This window comes from Lemur catta, chromosome 17, assembly GCF_020740605.2.
Source record: "Lemur catta isolate mLemCat1 chromosome 17, mLemCat1.pri, whole genome shotgun sequence".
Lineage (NCBI taxonomy): Eukaryota > Metazoa > Chordata > Mammalia > Primates > Lemuridae > Lemur > Lemur catta.
The window spans coordinates 14554188-14571330 of record NC_059144.1 but is presented as its reverse complement, the minus strand read 5'-3'; the positions used below and the strand labels follow the sequence as shown (position 1 = coordinate 14571330).

The following is a 17143-nucleotide window of genomic DNA, read 5'->3' as shown; positions in this document are numbered from 1 at the left end:
AGATGTGATTAGGAGCCCACACTGAAGCTACCACTGCCGAGTTTAAATTCCCTCACTTCCTGCACCATGTTTCCCAACTGTGCCTGTGCCCTGAAGGTAGGTAGAAGGCACATAGTTAAGCTTTAGCTGCCTGCAACTAGCCCTGGAGGAAAGACATCAACACCAGCTAAATATAAGAAAAACAACCCATATGGTGTTGAAATCAGTTTTGCAACCCTCATACCAGTTATAACTGGTTATAACAGATGCTAACAGTGGTGGGTAAAATGCTTTTAACAGTCTCAAAGGATCTTCCCATGAGTTACTTGTTAATTACAAATGTAACCAGTAAACTTCATTCTACAGAAAATGTGGCAGACACCACCTTAAGTCTCAAGACACACACTTCCTGAGGACACAGAATCCCTGTTAAAATCCCTGGCAAAACCCACAAACCTCAATCACGACAGGAGCAAACAGACAACCCCAGATGCAGGGAACTTCTTTAAAAAAGCCTGTAGTATTCAAAAATGTTAGGATTAGAACAAAGGCCCCTGGGATGCTGAGCAAGAGGACACTGAAGCCCTCTCGCCACAGCCAAGGCTTAGTGCAACTGCATTCATGGCACACCCTGGCCTTGTTTCCCATAAAAACACTCATATAGTAGCATGATTTATTATTTTATTATATACTTTATAAAAAACAAAAGCCCAAACACATACATCTCCCACTATCATTAGGGAGGGAGTTCACATCTTTCTTACTGGTGAAGTGGCTCTTCTAAAGGAGGCCCTATTATTTGTTTCTCTATATAGCCTTAGATACATCTCTTCCCCCTCAAGCATTTATATCACAACTATAAAAATGGAGCTGCAAACAGTATATAAAGATATATGAGATTTTCTTGTTGTTATAGTACAAACACTTGAGGTTATGGGAGTATTAGGGCAAAAAAAATATTAAGGAATGGAATGTCTTACCTGTAACAAAGCAGCTATTTATTGTAACTGGCACCTCCCTGACAATTAGTAGGGACACGGGCACACAAAACATGAGACAGACACGGGCCAGGTGACAGCTTCTACTTGTTTCCAAAAGGCACGTGTCCCCTACACCCTTTCTTAGTAACTAAAGACAAACTATAGAAGAACTCAGTATTTAGATTCTGTCCACTTTGAGGTATTAAATGCAGAAGGAAAGGATTAGTTATGTCCAAGCAGCATGCAATAAAAATTTTTAAACCAACATGGTTAATTGTTAAGATTTTTAGAAATCAAAATATTTATTCACATAATTTTAAACTAAAGTCAAAACTAGTAAGTCTTCCGTGGTAATGATTTAAGTGCAAGTGATGCTTGGCTTTCTTTCACATTCATTTCCTTTCTTCAGAGTAAAGGCAGATCAGTTGTTCTTGAACAAGTCAATGCAGCTCTGCAAGAGGGAGACATTGTTCTGGAAAAAAAAGTCAAGGTAGACCAATGAATCACTGGAGTCTAAGATTTGCTATATAGCTGTAAGAATACAACACAAGTCCACAGACACAGCCATGGCTTTTCTCAAGAGAGATCTGACACCAGCCAGACTAGGCCGACACTACTCTTCATTAAGTCTCAGTTGACTGCAACCTGCCCTTCATCCCTATGGCATGCTGGAAGAGTTCCTCTCTCTGAGGGTCTAGGCTGTTTGTTGCTGGGAGAGGCTCCCAGCAAAAGTTACAGCATCTTTGCCCTCACCTGTTTCCTCCCAAATGTGATCATGCCAGTCCTGCTTAAAGTCTTAACTTAAACGCTATATAAATGAGTTGTTCTGGCCAGGTGTGGTGGCTCATGCGTGTAATCTTAGCACTCTGGGAGGCCAAGGTGGGGGGATCACTTGAGGTCAGGAGTTGCTGAGCAACAGACTCCATCTCTACTAATTAGCTGGGCATCATGGCGCATGACTGTAGTTCCAGCTACTCGGGAGGCTGAGGCAGGAGGATTGCTTGAGCCCAGGAAATTTGTGGTCGCTGTGAGCTAGGTTGATGCCATGGCACTCTAGCCTGGGTGACAGAGCAAGGCTCTGTTTCCCAAAAAAAAAAAAAAAAAAAGTGTTCTATGAAGTTGAAGGCCTTAGAAAAGAAAGACCGGTTGCTAAAAATTAGTTGTGGGTAAGATTACAGATGAGATTATAATATAATATTCACACAGGAATCTGCAAAAATTGCTTTATAAAGTTCTCACATTAACTTCAAAAGGCAAGTAACTATAAACACATCTATGTTCTAGTCAAAACAAAGGATTTTCCAAAATACATAACAATGTTTAAGTCTTCCCACTTTAAATCAAACCTGAAAGCCAGTGACATTTAGTACCCTCCCCTCTGGCCTCAGGTCTGAGGACTGACTTGGCTGCCCTGAACCAGATGGCACTCTGAGCTGAGCTGAGTCCTGAAACCACCCCCAGAAACTGAGTGTGGGGAGCACCACATTCCCAAGAGGTCCCTAGCAGAGCACCCTTGGCTTGCCACTGTTTCTGCACTACAAAAGGATTATCAGAATACACACTTAGCAAACCAGAAAACAATTTCTTTGAAAAAAGATTTCCAAGAAAGCAAGACACCGAAGAGCTTATTGATAACTTAGGTTCTTCAGAGAGTGGCCTGCAAAGGCCTCAGAGTCAGGTAGGACACCCTCCACCAAGAATGCTCCTCTCAAAAAAGTATTTCAAAATGTGAATTTACGGTTTGCTGTAGCAAAAATACTCTCATTAGTGGCTCCCTCTACAAGCATTATAGAAAATTAACACAACAAGGCAAACTCACTGCCTGACTGACACTGGGATAAAAACTTGGCGCGGGGGGGGGGGGGGGGGGGGCGGGACGGACCTCTAACAAGTTGGCTTGAGGAAAAAAAAAAAAACCACTAACAACAAAACCCCCACTTACTCTGGCATGCTTTATTTCCAGTTCAGACATCTCGATTAGATTCTTTCTAAATGCTGCCACTCTCTTCCGTTTGAAATTTACCAGTTCTATAGGAAGAAAATAGTTAAAGTTTACAAATCCAAGAAAAATCAAACAAATTTTATATTCACTTTAACTTCCACATATTCCTAACAAATAATCTCCAAAGGTTTCACTTACGACCGTTATTTTCTCACATTATCTCTGTGACTGCAACACATACTAAGTGTCTCTCTTCATGCTCACTGTGGAGATATGGATGTCATTGCCTTCAAGAGGACAACAGCACCCAATCACCAATTCCCATTCATCCTGGGAATGGCAGTTGACTGCTTGGGTGATGAGCAGCATAGGTGCCGATGACTGAGGACAGGCTGAAGGAGGGGTGGTGGTGAGCCAGACATACTCTCTACCACTGGTTTTTGAAAACAGGGTGACAATTCTTCTCAAAAGTGGAGAACAGGCCCATGAAAATGTTCAGCATCGCTAAGGACTAGGGAAATGCAAATTAAAACCACGATAAGATTATAACCTCATACCTTTAGAACGGATTTTATCAAAAAGATGAAGTGGGCAACAATGCAGAGAGAAGGGGATCCTTCTATACTGTTGGTGGGAATGGAAGTTAATATAGCCATTATGGAAAATAGAACTACCATATGATCCAGAAATCCCTGTTCTGGGAATATACTCAAAGGAACTGAAGCCAGTATGTTAAAGGCATATCTGCATTCCTATGTTCACAATAGCCAAGATATTAAAATCAATGTAAGTGTCCATCAATGGATGAAGAAAATGTGGTGTATTAATAGATACACAATAGTATTCAGCCTTTAAAAAGAACAAAATTCTGTCATCTGGGACAATATAGATAAATCCAGACACTATGCAAAGTAAAATAAGCTAGAAACAGAAAGACAACAATTGAATGATCTTACAGGTGGAATCTAAAGAATAAGGTGAAACTAAGGAGAGAAGAATGGTCACCAGAAGTTGGGGGTGGGGTGGGGCAGCGGTGAGAGTAAGGGAATGAGGGAATTGCTGCTCAAAGGGTACAAAGCTTCAGCTGGACAGTTTTGAGATCTATTACACAGCAGGATAACTACAGTCAATATAGTAATGCATGTTTCAAAATAACTAGGTCAATTTCAAATGTTATCACCACAAAAAATGTTAAGTGAGGAGACAGATGTTGACTACTTTTATCTAATCATCTACACATTACATAATACATACATCAAGTCACACTGTACTCCATAAATGCAACACAGTTATGACTTTTTTTCTTTTTTTTTTTGAGACAGAGTCTCACTGTTGCCCGGGCTGGAGTGAGTGTCGTGGCGTCAGCCTAGCTTACAGTAACCTTAACTCCTGGGCTCAAGCGATCCTTCTGCCTCAGCCTCTTGAGTGGCTGGGACTATAGGCATGTGCCACCATGCCCGGCTAATTTTTTCTATGTATTTTTTTAGTTGGTCAGATAATTTCTATTTTTTTTTAGTAGAGACGGGGTCTCGCTCTTGCTCAGGCTGGTCTCGAACTCCCGAGCTCAAATGATCCACCAGCCTCGGCCTCCTAGAGTGCTAGGATTACAGGCGTGAGCCACTGTGCCCAGCCAATTATGACTTATTAAATGTAATATCTTAAAAATTAAAAAATAAAAAGGGAGAAAACCATTACTCTCATGTTCAAGATAGATTTATTTTGGATATGATCTGTAAGACATGTTCCCAGTTCTATCTTTTCTTTTCCTATTGCCACTATCAGGATTCAGGATTAATGACCTATTGGAAATTGGAGTAAGCCAAGAATATGTACTCCCTCTGATCCCTTTACTATGTTTGTGACATTAAGTTCTGCCTTGCAGATTTACTTTGCTAAAACTTTGGCCATCACTCCTTTGGTAAAAAGCTTTGTAGCTCTAGCTGGTACTCAAGGGCACTCAGAGAAGCCACTCTCCTGTCTCACTGTCTCTATAGTACTGCCCAAAAGAACCACAATGAATGCAGCCACATTAAAAAGTCACAAATTTTATAGTGATACGTTAAGTATATAGCACTAGCACTGTAATGACAACCCCTTGGATATCCTATGTCAAACAGGTCTTCCCGGAGGTCAATAAGCTCCCCTTCTTCCTCTATACCTGCACACAGGTCCAGGCCATCTGTACACAGGACCACAGGAGACAGATACACACTAACATCCATCTCCTGTGATACCAGCCCTAATCACCATTTGTGCTATGTTCCTTAAACTGACTCAACTCGTATAGTCAGCTCAGATACAAATCTTAGAAAGAACTCATACCAAAGGCAAATAGGTTAATACTTATCAATCTCAGCATTCTACAGAACACCACACTTTTAGTATAGTATACCCAGGCTTGCGTTTTGAATAAAGAGGATATAATCAAACAACACAGGGGGATAACATACGTAATTTAGACAGGCCTAAATTGCACCATTCTGACTTTTGTGGTTTTTCTTTTATCTCCTCCAAAACTGTCAAGAGCCACTAAATTGGCCTATATAATTACCTAAGATTTCAACTCAGTAGTTTTGAAGTATCTACTTTTCCTTATAAATTTATTAGATTTTTTTTTTTTAAAAACTACAAGAATTGAAAAACCCAAAAACAGCCTGGTGAGTGTGTCTGCATGACATTTGCCAAGTTCCAATAAAGAGAAGCTCTGTGCCTTACAGTTAAAGCATTGTAGTCCTGAATAGACAAATCCCAGAAAGCCTAAGTTTAGACGTCCCAGGTAGCTTTCAAACATGTTACTGAACAGAGATCATTGGTATCACAGCGACCACTATCAGACATGCCTAGATTTCCCTACCACTGGAAAACAAAATACACCTGAGAAAACTAAATGAAATGGGGATTTCTATTTTCATGAAAGCTTGCTTATTTAGGGGGGAAGAGGAGTTGAGTCAAGTGCAGTGTCCTACTATTATTTCATTCACATTCTGGGAGATACATTTGAACATTTGCTCTGGAACATTCCATGGCCTCTAAGAACACCACAGAAGATCCATAAGATCCTCTAGGGTAAAGACTACATATTATGGCCGGGCGTGGTGGCTCACGCCTGTAATCCTAGCACTCTGGGAGGCTGAGGCGGGCAGATCGCTCGAGGTCAGGAGTTTGAGACCAGCCTGAGCAAAGAGCAAGACCCCGTCTCTACTAAAAATAGAAAGAAATTATCTGGCCAACTAAAATATATATAGAAAAAATTAGCCGGGCATGGTGGCGCATGCCTGTAGTCCCAGCTACTCGGGAGGCTGAGGCAGTAGGATTGCTTAAGCCCAGGAGTTTGAGGTTGCTATGAGCTAGGCTGACGCCATGGCACTCACTCTAGCCAGGGCAACAAAGCGACACACTGTCTCAAAAAAAAAGAAAAAAAGACTACATATTATGGCCAGGTGTGGTGGCTCACATGTGTAATACCAGCACTTCGGGAGGCCAAGGCATGAGAATTGCTTGAGGCCAGGAGTTCAAGACCAGCCGGGGCAATATAGTGAGATGGAGGTTTCCACAAAAATAAATAAAAAACCAGGCACGGTGGTGCACACCTGTAGTCCTAGCTACTTGGGAGGCTAAGGTCAAGGTTGCAGTAAACTATGATTGGGCCACTGGACTCTAACCTGGGTGACAGGGAGACTCTGTCTCTTTAAAAAGGAAAAGGAAGAGGCCGGGCACGGTGGCTCAAGCCTGTATCCTAGCACTTGGGAGGCCGAGGCGGGCGGATTGTTTGAGCTCAGGAGTTTGAGACCAGCCTGAGCAAGAGCGAGATCCCGTCTCTACTAAAAATAGAAAGAAACTATATGGACAGCTAAAAATATATATATATAGAAAAAATTAGCCGGGCATGGTGGCGCATGCCTGTAGTCCCAGCTACTCGAGAGGCTGAGGCAGAAGGATTGCTTGAGCCCAGGAGTTTGAGGTTGCTCTGAGCTAGGCTGACGCCACGGCACTCACTCTAGCCCGGGCAACAGAGCGAGACTCTGTCTCAAAAAAAAAAAAAAAAAAAGGAAAAGGAAGGAAGAAAGAAAAACTATGTATTATATTCATGTTCAATGGAAATGGTGTACTGCCTCCCAATAAAGTTAATCTGTATTTAAAAAGTCCCCTGCTCTGGAATAGGGGAAGGCAAGAAAGAATCCTGTGGACATGGACTAGAAGTCAGTGTAGACTCATGATCCCTGAAATCTGTGTATATGTGCAACTCTGTGCATGTGCACACACACCTACATCTCCTGGCTCCATCTGCTGGAGACAGACACCGCAGGAACAATGAACACACTTAGCATTATTAGATATAAACATGAACAAGAACTGTTCTGGAGTAAAGGACTAACAGCTAAGATAACCGATGCAATCCTCGGCCGGTTCTTACAGTGGAGTACATTATTGGGACAAACATTATGAGACTACAGACAGTAGACTGAGTTAAGTATACTGCCGTGGCTAACTGTATTGTAGGGATGTAAGAGAATGACGACAATCACAAGAAATATATATAACAATGTTTTTAGGGATAAAAGAACCATGATATATGCAACTTAAGCTCAAATGGTTCAATAAAACAAAAACCAAAAAAGCCCCAGAGTGTTTATGAACACTTAGGAACCGTGACAACAAGCATGCGTGTGCAAGTGATATAGTAGATGGAGGCGAAGTGCTGATGCTGGATGATGCTAGGTGAAGGAATGTGGGTGTTTTCTGCACTATTTGCGCAACTTTTCCTCTGTTAAGCTTGAAATTATTTCCAAAGAAAAGAATATCCCTGCTTGACCTTCTTTTGCAGATTCAGAAAGCTGTTCAAATTTCTGGCAGCATTCTTGCTGGTGTGCCTCAGCCACCTTGACGTCTCTGCTTTTTAACCGGGCCTTATCCAGAGCTTTGTTTGAGTTCTCATAGTCAATGAGGGCTTTGGTGCGTCTGTATAAGAGATCCTGAGAAGGAAATTAACAGGCACAACATAAAAAGACTACAGAGAACTGGAGTACTAAATAAATGTCTAAACCAGTCTAACCATGTACCCAGTGCCAATATACTGTCTAAATTGTTAGATGGCAAGAACTAAGCAACCCCGACACCTCCCTTTCCCATTATTATTTAATCTCTAGCTTCAATAGGGATGAGCAACTCTGACAGCATTGTTGACAGCTTTTTCCAGAATTCTTTATATGGCCAGGGGAAAACTCCAACAGAGTAAAAACAGAAGAATTTTTTCTCAGTTGATTCAGTAACTGTAGGTAATTTCAAAAAATTAAACACTGCGTATCAAAACACACGTACAGTTACAGCTGGGCAGTCAAGTGAAAATGCTGCTAAAATATGACTGGGCCATGAGATAGTAAGAAACATAACCCTTCCCTACAAATCCTGCTTCTGGTAGTCTATCCTGGGGATCCATCTAATCTGAAATAAAGATTCTTCACAAATCTTATAAGCAAAGAAGATATCTCAGTATCTAAAATTGGCAATTATGATGCATAGATTATGCTGTTCTTAAAAACTGGCACAATAATTAAAGCCAGATAAAACTATCTTACCTACTTTTGTATATACTCAAAAAATTTAAAGTGAGCTCTTAATTCCATGAAAGAGGAAAATAAACTACACATCTAAAATGCATAAAATAACTAAAAATAAAAGTACACTATTCGGTAAAAATGTATTTTTACTTTCTGATGACATTTCCCGTTGTTATATATAACCTTAGAAGGTATAGAATCCTACCTACCTAATTTTATGTTGCCTGACTTAACACACTTCATGTAAAGTTAACTTAAACATTCAGACAGTTAAGAGTACATGTTTAATTCCCAAACAATACTCTGTTTACCGTCTTGTTTTTCATAAGTAACGCTTTATGGCTCAAAGTCTACAGAGACAGCTACAATTCGATAAAAACTCACAACCCCCCCAACCTTTTCTGCCTCAGAAATAGCCCTTTCAGCGTGTTATATCTGCACCCAATAACCTATAATGCCAAAAACTATTACTCCATACAACCCCTATAGTGCTGCCAAGAATAAATATAAGCTTTAAAGATACGATGCCACAGAAAGGCCTATCATTTACACAAACACACCTGACAAATTCCTATCTTCCTACTGAGGATAAAGTAACTTCCCTTTTAAACAAAGGGAATACATCTCCTAACATGAAACTTCTCTGTTCATGGCAAGGTCTTGTACTGCTCCAATGAATAAAATAACTTATTGTCTTACCTTAGCAGCCTCTATGTTGAGCATGTAGTATCGGAGCAGCTCTGTCAGCTTTAAATCTTCATCTGATGAGACTCGACCCTCTACTTTCTATTTAAAAAAGTTAAGGTCACCATCAAGGCAGAAATCTACAGATTATAAAATATGTATTATAAAGACTGACACAAAAATCCTTACCCTAAGTTTTTCAAATAGCTCAGCAACCTTCAATAGGTACCTGAAAACATACACATAATTTTGGTTTAAGGTCTTAAATAAACTATGAAATATGATCTTATTAATACTCCAAGACATGAATGAATAAACTCCTAGCCCTTAGCAATTTAAAATAGTGCTTTCATTCCAATTGGCCTAGAACAGTACAGAATGGCTACAAACTGCACATGCTTAACAGTGTCATGCAGTGGCACCTCTCTTGGTGGCCTTTCAGTCATCCTGCCATGTGACCAGGATAACTCTTATCAGACACCAATGCTGTATTTACCAAGGTCAGGTTCTAATAAGCTACTGCTGTGGCCATCACAGCTATAAAATATGCTACTACTTCATTTGTCTTCTGCTGTTAACTTGACTTTCAATTTTAAATCAGAAGTAATACCACCTGTTATTTCAAGCCTAGGTGTTAAGCAAGAAACACCAGAAGTGCCCAGGAGAGAGAAACTGTGAAAAACATATATAAAAATAAGTGCAAGATCACACTGGGGTGATTATAGTATTTTCACGACCACCACAACCAAACCAATAAAGTCCAGGGCACTATGAGGCAAAATGACAAGCACCAAGTACCAAAAGCTAAAAGGTAAATTTCTTTCAAAGACAAGTCCAAAATTAAAACTGAGACATTTAAATAAAGGCTTGGCAACACCTACCACATTTGTTCATCTACAGAAGAGCTAAGTCCCCTACTGTCTTAGAAGTGTCTCAAGTACAGAGGATGTAAGACTTGAGAGCTGAAGACTTTCCTTAATGAGCTTGTATCTCATCTCCAAGGCAGAACTGAAACTATGTAGCCATTACTCATTATTCTTATAAGTATACCAGTCAGCAGTCTTCAATTAAGTAATGGCAAATGCTTTTCCAACAAAAACTTACTTTTTGATGACCGTGGGCTCTTCCAAAGCCAGGCTATGCAAGCAGGCTGCAGTGTGGATATAGTCATCAGCAACATCTGCAAAAACAAGGATAGCCCTTTTTAGAGGAACAAAGCCAGGCCATTAGCAAAGCTCTAAGTGGCTAGGGAATGAATGGTACTTGCTTTTATGAGATCTGGTCATTTTGTCAGCTTTCGCACAGGAATCCTTGATCCTATTGTAATAATTAATAAGGAAGTTCTTCTCTTGCTCAAAGAAGTCATCTACCTCCTAAAAGGAGGAAAAAAGAAATTTAAGAACTAGACAATTCAAGAATGTGAATACGTACTTTGTATTAGAAGAAATATTCTGACAAAACTCATGAATAAAAAGTTTAACCTTTATAGAACAGGGAATTACACAAATTTATAACACACTATTTCATAACCAAGACTGGCAAAAATCAACGGCTGGCAGAAATTGTCAACAGAGGGAACCATTTTGAAGAACAATCTGGCAATGGCCAGTAAAACCTTGGTACCCTAAGACCCAGTAATTTCTACCGCTGGTGCAGTGGTTCTAAGTGGGACACTACCATCTAGCCTTGGATACCTGCATCTGTGTGTGGGTGTCCCCCCGCACCCGCCAATTTGGTTGGTTTCAGACTGGGAGGCAACATTGACCTCTGATAGGCACTGGCCAGGGATGCCAAACATCCTATAATGTAGAGGTTCCCAACCTATGGTGAGTTTGTAATATACAATGTAATAATAATAGAAACAAAGTGCACAATAAACGTAATGTGCTCAAATCATCCCGAAACCACCCTCCCCCTGGTCCCTGGTCCCCGGATAAATTGTCTTCCATGAAAATGGTCCCCGGTGCCAAAAAGCTTAGGGGCCACTGCAAAATACATAGACAGACGACAGTCCCAAATATCTTAAACTGGGCCAAGGACAGTTCAAGAAGTTTCCAAATTTCTGACAATGTCCTCGCTACTTAGCACCTGGATTCTGGACTCCCTACTCAAGTCCTGGACTTGCAAAGCCAGACACCATGTATTAACCATAATATAAAGCTAACTTAGTTAAAAAGGAAAGGCCTAAGGAGTGAAGAAACAGATCACACCCATGTGAGTAATGAGAGACTTGCATATTAACTTATTTCCTATTAGTAGAACAGCACTATTCAATAGAAATGTATGAGCCACATGTACCACTTAAAAATTTTCTGGTAGCCTCACTATGAGGTGAAAAGAAACAGGTAAAACTAATTGTAATAACATCACAGTACACATAAAATATAATCATCTCAACACAAAAAAGTCCACATTCATTTAATGTTCTTTTCTTCGTATTAAGTCCTTAAAATCCAGTATGCAAAAAAATCTTAAAATTCAGTTCCTTAGTTGTGCCAGCTAAGCTATATGCCAAACATTCACTTGCCACCTCTGGCTGGTGACCACCACAGTGAACAGTGCAGTTCTGGAGAATGGCATAAAACAATCTCACAGCTTATTTTCTTTTTAAAATTAATTGAGTAACCTCTCTCCTTATAGAATAATGAAGATTCAAGTGTGGAAAGGTTCCTGTCACCTCTCCAGGGATGATGAACAAGCTGCTTTGTGAAAACTGAGTAAGCAGATGAAAATGACCAAAATTTGAGGAAAACTTACATTTCTTAAAAGTTAACCATTTGTATCACAAATAACCTCTCCCAACGACATAAAAGGTCACTTATTCCTCTAAAACAAGAATTTTTTCAAACAGCCAAAAGCCACTTACCTTAACTCCAGAAAAAAGGACTTCATCAGCACTTTTCACTACACTTTTAAAAAAACCACCAAACATCTCTTTGGTATTTTTCCGTCTAACACTGAGCTAAAGGAAGAAAATTTCAAAAGAACATTTTATCATATTTTTCTAGGTTCTCTTAAAAAAATTACCATTAACATTCCAAGTAATCCTTTTTATTAGTATAGATACACACATAAGATACCTTTAATTCTCTCTTAACCAAGTCTAAAACACATAACACATGGAAAAACCTCCTAAACACAGGCCACCTCATTCTAAAAGGCTAACTTAAAAGAGATTTTTGAAAAACTGCCTAGGCACTAAGTCTTAGTGGCTTTTAAATCCTTGGTAGAATTACTGTTCTGTTCTATCCACACTGTTTGTTAAGCTTCACCAGACAGAAGACACTGAAGAAATCTCTAAGTTGGAGCTTTTCTCACATATATTAAGTAGCAAGGAAAACAAATAACCAAACAAAACAAACATGTATGTCTCCCTTCTACAAAAAGAGTAGCCAGGAAGAAAACAGCCACGTGCCGTGGCTCACGTCTGTAATCCGAGCAACTAAGAAGGCTGAGGCAGGAGAATCACCTGAGGCCAAGAGGTCAAGACCAACCTGGGCAACAGATCATGACCCTGTCTCTACAAAATATTTAAAAATTAGTTAGGCACGGTGGCACACCTCTGTAATCCCAGCTACTTGGGAGGACCGATTGAGCCCAGATTTTGAGGCTGTAGTGCGCTGATTATACCACTGCACTCTAGCCTGGATGACAGAGCAATACCCCCTCTCTTTAAAAAAAAAAAATAAAAATAAAAAAAAGATCAATTTAAGTTCATTCTAACAATCCCAAACAGAACTGAGGGAGAAAACTAATCTTTGGAAGGGTAAGCATCAAAATTTTCTTTAAGCAGAGTTTTACAAAAATGACACACAATTAATCTATAGGCAGGGGGAAGAGCATCTAAAGAGGTTCCACTATATAGAAAATTCACAACTTATAGTCTATTTTTCAGAAAGTATAAAGTATGTTGTTAAAGTAGAGTCTTAAAACATTTTTAACTGTATCACGGAAATGAAATTAAAATGTCTTACATCCTGATCATATTCTAGGAAAACATGAAAGTTGCGATCTTTACTGAGAACAGGGTGAGAAGAAAGCCGCTGAAGAAAGACTTCATGGGAGGATACAGTCTTCTTAAAGACAGCAAGATATTCACTGCAAAGAGACACATACAGCATTCAGTTGGCATGGCTCAATATCTGACCAATAACGCTCTCGTTAACCCTACAGTTTGGCTGGTGCCACTACTACATGAAACACGCAACTGAACTGCAACAGTATTTTGGTATAACCTGGTATCTAGTTAGGTAATAAGGCAGTTGCCATTTTGGAATCTGTGGAATGAACCGATGGTGGAAAAGTGATGTTACAGCTGGATTTAATGGATCCAGTTTGAGCCCCAAAAACTACGTGAAATTACTGCTATTATTTAGCAGCCACAGAACATTTGTTTCTACAGAACAATGAAATCCCTTTAATTCTGCCGCCCTATACGCAGTGTTAGTCTAACAAGGCTTGGAATTAGCAGATATTATAAAGCAGCTTTATCTCAAGCTAGACATTAAAGATCACTTTAAACCTCCCAATTGTAGAAACATGGGTGTGTTGTGTTCAGTGCTTTACCCCTAGAACTGGTTATGACAGGCACTCAGGTGTGTGCTAAATGACTCAATACTTGGAGTGTGAGCACCACCCTAGATAATATGGACTTGGGGCAGGGCAGCTGATGATGGAAGACGGGAGGGGTGAGTGTTTTTGAGCCAAGAAAAGTGCAAGGATGGTTTAACAAGAAACTTTTCAAAAATCCAATTTTGTTTGAAATAATTAAATTACAACCAGATTTTAATGTGCTGCCTATAGAGCTGGACTTCTTTTTGAGACAGGGCCTCACCCTTCTGTCACCCAGGCTAGAGTGCAGTGGTGTCATCATAGCTCACTGCAGCCTCAAACTCCTGGGCAAAAGCGATCCTCCTGCCTCAGTCTCCCAAGTAGATGGGAGTACAGGCATGTACCACCACACCCAGCTAATTTTTCTATTTCCTGTAGAGATGAGGTCTCACTCTTGCTCAGGCTAGTAGGACTTCCACTTTCAAGCCATCAAAGTGGTTATTCAGAACGCTGCTTTGTAACAGCACTCACTATAATCTAGTTTCTCCTATTCTAGTAACCAAACTTCAGAAGAAAACTCTGTATATCGTGAGCAGCTTAAAAAGTAATTTCTAAAGACACAAAGGTTTATCTCTTCACTATGCCAGACCAGCATTCCCTAGCAAGCATGGACTAGACTAGTTTTTTATGGGAAAAAAAAAATTTATCTAGTAGTGTCAGTGGCCTCTGAACTCAATGTACAAAGACCATGTCCCACACACACTCTGCAAAATGTAGTTTTTATAAAACACACTAGGCAACTAATTAACAGCTATACTTTTAATTAGGTTTTTCTACTTATTTCTGTAAATAGCACCATTATTCTATTTCTCAAAAGACAGGGCTGGCTGGGCACAGTGGCACACATAGCCCTGTGATCCCAGCTACTCAGGAAGCTGAGGTGGGAGGATCACTTGAGCCCAGAAGTTCAAGACCAGCCTCAGCAACATAGCAAAATCACACCTCAAAAAAGAACTAAAAGATAAAGCCCACCAAGAAAATCCACTTACGCTTCCAGTTCTTGTTTCATCTTGGCAAATTCTTCTTTGGTCATAGACCCTTCACCCTCTCCCAATTTCTGCATCTTTTCTCGAGGGCCATCAAAGTCGGGCTTTGTAGGAGCAGGTGGAATCTGCAGCAGAGACAGGTAACTCATGAGTCTCCCAGCCCAGCAGCAATGTTCTCGTTTGTGCCATATGCAACTCCTGTCAGTTTTGGTGCACAGGAGACAGCTACGCAAGCGCAGCTGTCTAAATACTCCTGTTTTTCTCGTAACCTTATTCCTTCTAGCCATTTAAAAGAAGCGTCCTCCTCACAGTTGGGCACTCATTTTAACTGCAATCATTTGCTCACTTTACCTGTTACATACGAGTGTTAGATCATAGCTGTGTCTACTGCTTCAATATTCGCCTAAAACTAGTACCATCGATGCTAAAAACCAATCATTAACCATCAAGATTATAAAGTCTCCAGGTTTCAAAAGGAATTCCCTCTAATTCCAAAGGATAATCAAGATTTTAATTATGAATCAAGAGAACATTCCTAAACACAAGCTTCAGTACTAATTTTGTTTCATTATTAAGCAATCATCATTTGGGCAGATAAAGACATACTTCAGTCTCCCTTAAAATTGCCCAAGTCTCGGTTCCTGCAGACAAGAATTCACTGAAAACTGCCTCCTCACTCCTTGAACACTTTTGAGAAATCTCTTCAGATGCTAACACCAATACAGAGGTTTCCTGGAAATCAATTCTACTGCATTGGGAAGAAAACACCAGAGAAAAAAACCAAACCTAAAGGTAGGTATAACTTAAATCATTAAACTGTTTACCCTCTTACAACGTATAGAACGTAAGCCTGTATGCTTCGACTCATAGCTATAATATATTCTTCACATATTTTAGACTTTACCAGTAACTGAGTTAGCACATACCCTAGTAGGCAGATGAAATCAGACTTTTCACAATCCATTATGGTGTGGGTAAAAGTTTCTTTAAACAAAATGAATAGCAAGGTAGAAGAAAACTAGCATAATTATTTGATTTTCTAAAGTGTACTCACAATAAGCCCAGCATAGTCTGTTGTTTCAATCAGAGTATCATGTAGCCACACAAAGTCCTCATGTTGCCTTGTAACAGAAAACTCTGGGCTCTGAAATGTGGGCAGTGTGGTCTGTAAAGAAAGGAGGGAGAAATTAACTGGTAACCATTACTTTTAGATTAGGCGGCTCAGGTTTCCTGGGCTGAACAATGGAAAAATTCTCAATACAACATCACGATAAGATCCAATAAAGAACAATATATGATCTCCCCCCACCACTATTAAAGTCTCAACTAAGATTCAACCTAGTCTCTAAGGGATTCTTTTCACAAAATTTCACCTTTTTGAAGCTTGCAATGAACATCCAAAGAGGCAAGAGTCTACCAGAAAAAGTTAAGTTCCAGGAAGTTAATCCTAATTCTATTTTTCAAAAAGTCTGAACTTACTCCAGTTATGACAAAAAAGAAAAGTATTACTGTGTTAAAAGTCTTAGCTACAGTTTACTACTGCTCTGGAAATTGTCCTTGCCTTCCCTTTTATTCCAGTGAATGCTTATTTCACCTTCTTTGATCAGGTTAACCCAGGCAGAGAATCATGTGGGCAGTCTTTACACAGTCTTCTGAATAACTGAGGTATGCTGGTATGCTAACCAAGCCACCAAGCCATTAAGAAAAAAACTGTGTGGGAGGTCCTTCACAACTTAGTAAATATGAAAAACAGGCCACAGACAGGTATTTCCCTTGGATGCAAATTAAAAACAAAGGTGGAAGATGTGAGCTGCCTAGGTAGATGGTCCCCCTGCTGCATCACCTTGCCTGGTACACTTTCCCATGGAACAGAGTACAAGACACAGTAAGATCTGCAATACCTACAGCCCTAGGGCTCTACCACAGTAGAAATACCGAAGCCTTTATCTTATTCAAGTAAGACTGATAAGGGAGGTTCCCCAGTTAGCAACAGTGATACATTATAAATAAATAGCAACCATTTCAGTTCCGGGAATCTCTTCTCTCATCCACTGTAAGTAACAAGGCTAATACAACCTAGCACTGTTTGTATTGCACAGTCATTCTGTCACTTACCTTGGTGTGCACTGTAAATTTAACCTTATCTCTCTCGCTGAGAGCATCAGGTATGTCGATCTGAAGCGAGGGATCAACATTCAGGTCCACGGACACAGATCTCAGCTGAAATACATTTTTGAGTATTAGTCTCAAATTCACTTGGCCCTAAAAATTATCCTTTCAAAAATGGGAGGTAGTTACTGAAAAGAAGTTTATATATAAAGTCTACAGATAAAGTTTACATATAGAACAAAGTCATGAGACATCTCTAAGTTAATCTGAAACTGAGAGAAAACTGCTCTTCAA

At 39.9% G+C, this 17143-nt stretch overlaps 1 protein-coding gene across 3 annotated transcripts in view; it reads right to left on the bottom strand.

Annotated features, from left to right (window-relative positions):
• Window positions 1-643: 643 nt before the first annotated feature.
• Window positions 644-17143, bottom strand: part of SNX5 (sorting nexin 5) — a 28078-nt gene continuing 11578 nt past the window's right edge. For all 3 annotated transcript variants that reach the window (XM_045529114.1, XM_045529115.1, XM_045529112.1), the window contains 12 exons: window positions 16856-16960; window positions 15795-15905; window positions 14744-14865; window positions 13118-13241; window positions 12010-12105; window positions 10411-10516; window positions 10248-10323; window positions 9333-9372; window positions 9159-9245; window positions 7715-7874; window positions 2902-2987; window positions 644-1431 (listed from right to left, as the gene is read on the bottom strand). In XM_045529114.1, the coding sequence (XP_045385070.1) occupies window positions 1381-1431; window positions 2902-2987; window positions 7715-7874; window positions 9159-9245; window positions 9333-9372; window positions 10248-10323; window positions 10411-10516; window positions 12010-12105; window positions 13118-13241; window positions 14744-14865; window positions 15795-15905; window positions 16856-16960 (1164 nt within the window). In that variant the 3' untranslated portion in view covers window positions 644-1380. The remainder of the gene's footprint in view (window positions 1432-2901; window positions 2988-7714; window positions 7875-9158; window positions 9246-9332; window positions 9373-10247; window positions 10324-10410; window positions 10517-12009; window positions 12106-13117; window positions 13242-14743; window positions 14866-15794; window positions 15906-16855; window positions 16961-17143) is intronic.